The sequence below is a fragment of the Hippopotamus amphibius genome, chromosome 17, assembly GCF_030028045.1.
Source record: "Hippopotamus amphibius kiboko isolate mHipAmp2 chromosome 17, mHipAmp2.hap2, whole genome shotgun sequence".
NCBI classification, from domain to species: Eukaryota; Metazoa; Chordata; class Mammalia; order Artiodactyla; family Hippopotamidae; genus Hippopotamus; species Hippopotamus amphibius.
This window is the reverse complement of record NC_080202.1, coordinates 2,848,853-2,852,070: the sequence shown is the minus strand read 5'-3', so window position 1 is coordinate 2,852,070 and position 3,218 is coordinate 2,848,853. Positions and strand designations below refer to the sequence as shown.

Here is a 3,218-nt window from a genome sequence, read left to right as displayed (position 1 = left end):
AGGGGTCCCTCCAAGCTCAGGACACCGGCTTCTGAGATCCGAGGTGCAGAAATCTGGGATGCAGCCCACCTGCCCTCCTCCGAGGGACTAACTCTTACTGAGTTTACACCGTCTCTTTTCCCCCAGCCTGCTTCCCGCGGGCGCCCCCTCCATCCACACCTCGGTATCCTCTTCCTGCCTTTTCAGTCACCTGGTTAGAAGTCCTTTCTATTAAATATCTCTGCTGTGATTTCTTTCTCCTGCCTGGACCAGGACTGATTCACCCCGAGTTGGGTCCTATGGCGGGAACTAGAGCCGGGGGCTTCCCACCCCACCTGACTGAGCTGCCAGGGGGGTGCCCCTCCCCCCACCCCATGGCCCACATTCCATCTGGTTGGTCTCAGCCAACCTCTGCCCAAGCAGGGGCAGGTTCCAACGCACAGGCCGTTGTGGAATGTGTGGCAAATGGCGCTTCATTGCTGAACAAGCCTGGGGGGGCAGCTGCGGGGACGCCGCGTTAGACGTGGGGGCGTTTCTCCCTGCTGGCCAGCAGCGAGCCGTATGGAAGCCTCCTTGTCACCGGCTTCCTGGAGAAGATGATCTTGTTGCAGGTGGCGGTGGGACTCGCCCTGGAATCTGTGTGGAAGTGGGTGGGCTCTAGAACCACGGGGGCACCCACGGCCGAGACGGAGAAAGGGCCCCACAGCGAGAGCGTGTGGTCCTTGAACGGCGTGTTGCCCGAGGACTTGGAGGACTTCCTCCTTTTCAGCTGGATGCCACTGGGGGGCTTGCCCTGCCGGCTCGGCCGCCGGCTCTCCTCGGCCGTTTGCCGGCACTCCAGCTCCCGGGCCTTGCTCTTCTCAATCAGCCGTCTCACCATCGGGGATGTGTACGTGACGTAGGCGGGCCACGGGTCATGTTTCTCCAGCAGATTCACGGGCAGCCCGATGTTTTCTGTCAGTTCTGCCAGCAAGGAGAAATACAGGCAATTTAGAGGCTCTCAAAGCCAAGGATTCCATTCATTACGGGTCGCAGGGTATTGGAACCACATTTTGGATTTCCCCCCATCGGGCACGATAGCCCTTCCACCCGCTGTATGCAGTGGGGGTAAAATCTAGTCCAAAGTTGGGAGATATGGACTTCCCTGGCGGCCCAGTGGTTAGGACTCGGTGTTTCCACTGCAGGGGACGCAGGTTCGATCCCTGGTCAGGGAACTAAGATCCCACATGCTGCGGGGTGCGGCCAAACATTTTTTAAAAAATTCAAAGTTGGGAGACAGAATGACATTCCATGGAGTGTATTCATTAAAGGATGACGTGATGGTGAAGAGCGGGGAGCTTGGAGTCAAGCAGGCTTGGTTTCAGATCTTTGCAAACATCAAATTGTTTAACCTCTGAATCTCTGTTATTTCACCAATAAAAATGGTTACTGTAAGGCCATGGGAAGGATGAAATACAGTAACATTTGACAAGGACTTGGAGCAGCGAAGCTCAGAGCTTGAAAGCACGGGCTTTGCACTCGGACAACCTGAGCACCAATTCCTCCTCCACCCCTTTCTTAGCTGTGAACCTTGAGCGAGCCTCTGACCCTCCTAAACTCCAGCTGCCTTGTGTGTAAAATGGTGATCAGAAAAAGAGGACCTTCACAGAGCTTTCCTGTGGATTAAAGGAAACAATTTACGTAAAGCGTAATTTGTTACCAGGCAATTAGGAAGTGGCAGCTGTGAACATTCTGGCTGTGTCTCACTGCCTTCTTCATTTAACCGGTTACACCTTATAACAGGTGTTATCCCCATTTAACAGGGGATGACGCCAAGGCCGACCAGCTTGCACAGCTAGCAAAGGGCAGGTTTGAACTCAAGTCTAGCAGGCTCAAGACTCCATAAGCTTTTCACTCTAGGTGCTGGCCAGAAGGTTTGGGTGTTTGGGGTAGGGGTGCTTTCCTAGAAAGTCCACCCATCAGTTCACGAAGCAGCCTGTTCCTCTGTGGATCCCAAGTCACGCGCAGGGCAGGCCTTCTTTCTTCCCTTTGAGGCAGAAATGCCTTACAGCTTCTCTCCTGCAGCTGCTGCCTTCCCTGGCTCCCTCAAGTGGGGCATGCGTCCCCTAATTTTATATTTCTTTGGTCCTTTTGATACAAATTGGAGAGGCAGGGGAATTAAAAGTTTTATCTTGCCGTCTCCAGCCTGAACTCAGGGAAAAACACTATAAATCACGGGAAGATGCAGATTTCCAGGCTCCCTTGCGGAGCCGGAGCTCATCTGGGGACGGAGCTGCCGGGAGAGAACGTCGTGGAAGGTTCCATGTCCCTGCAAGGGTATCACTCTGCCTGCGGGAGATAAGACGTGTGACGACACCTCTCACTAGGAGAAGCGCATCGATGCTTCCAAGCCCAGATTCGACTGTCCATCCTTGTCTCCCGAAGCAAGTGCAAAGCTCCAGGGTCCTGCGGGTTAAGGCATCTGCTCGTACCGTGGCAGAGGGGAGCTGCCTGGAGGAAAACTGCCCCCTTCCGTCTCTCCAACTCGCCATACCCTCTGGACCAGCGCAACAAGAGCAGCCACCCCAGGCCCACCTCCCCATCCTCCAACCTCCGCCAGCCCCGCCGCAAGAGCCCTCGCCGTGAAGGCCTGAGCCCTACCTTCCTCCACCTTCATCTTTCTTGTATCAATCCTCTCCATTTTCACAGAGTTCTTCACATCGAAGGCCTGGATACCTTTGGAGAAACACAGCTGTTGGGCAGGGCCACCGCGGAGAGACATGGAACAAAGAGCTGAGCGGCCTCTCTGGGGTCCTGAGCTCAAGGGTCTCTCCTGGGGCTCAGAGGAGGGGAAGAGCCTCCAGGAGCTGGGGAGATGGGCTGAGCCCCGCACAGGCCGGAGGACAGGCTGCCTCCAGGCCTCCGCCTTCTGACTGCCAGTTTTCGCGGACCCAGTGCAGGGCTGGCCTGGGGGCTGTGCGGAGGCTGGACCGAGGAAAAGGTGAAGAAAGAAACGTCCCCACTTCTTTTCCACCGGACCCCGTGTGGGCAGGTTAGTGCAGGTGGGCCGAGTTCCTGCCCTTGGGCTGCACCCTCAGCCTGGCATGAGCGTGGGGGGCCGGGCAGAGATGGGAAGTGGCCAGGAGTCAACCTCGGGCCCCCAGGCAGAGGCTGCAATAGGGCCGTCTTCATGCCCGACGTGGCCATGCGTGTGGGCAGTTGGATGGGAACTGCGGTCTAGGGGTTCTCGAGGTCCATCC

General features: G+C 56.6%; 1 protein-coding gene across 1 annotated transcript; it reads right to left on the bottom strand.

Moving 5' to 3' along the window:
* Positions 1-496: 496 nt before the first annotated feature.
* CDRT4 (CMT1A duplicated region transcript 4) lies at positions 497-2,659 on the bottom strand. The gene is made up of 2 exons (XM_057715678.1): positions 2,620-2,659; positions 497-942 (listed from the first exon to the last, which is right to left on the bottom strand). The coding sequence occupies exons 1-2, from the start codon at positions 2,657-2,659 to the stop codon at positions 497-499; spliced, it is 486 nt and encodes a 161-aa protein (XP_057571661.1).
* Positions 2,660-3,218: the final 559 nt, after the last annotated feature.

Excerpts from the sequence above, each read along its gene's own strand:
- CDRT4 (XM_057715678.1), bottom strand. The coding sequence starts at position 2,659 with ATGGAGAGGATTGATACAAGAAAGATGAAGGTGGAGGAAG. Across the intron at positions 943-2,619 it reads AAAGATGAAGGTGGAGGAAG|AACTGACAGAAAACATCGGG; the intron begins GTAGGGCTCAGG and ends CCTTGCTGGCAG.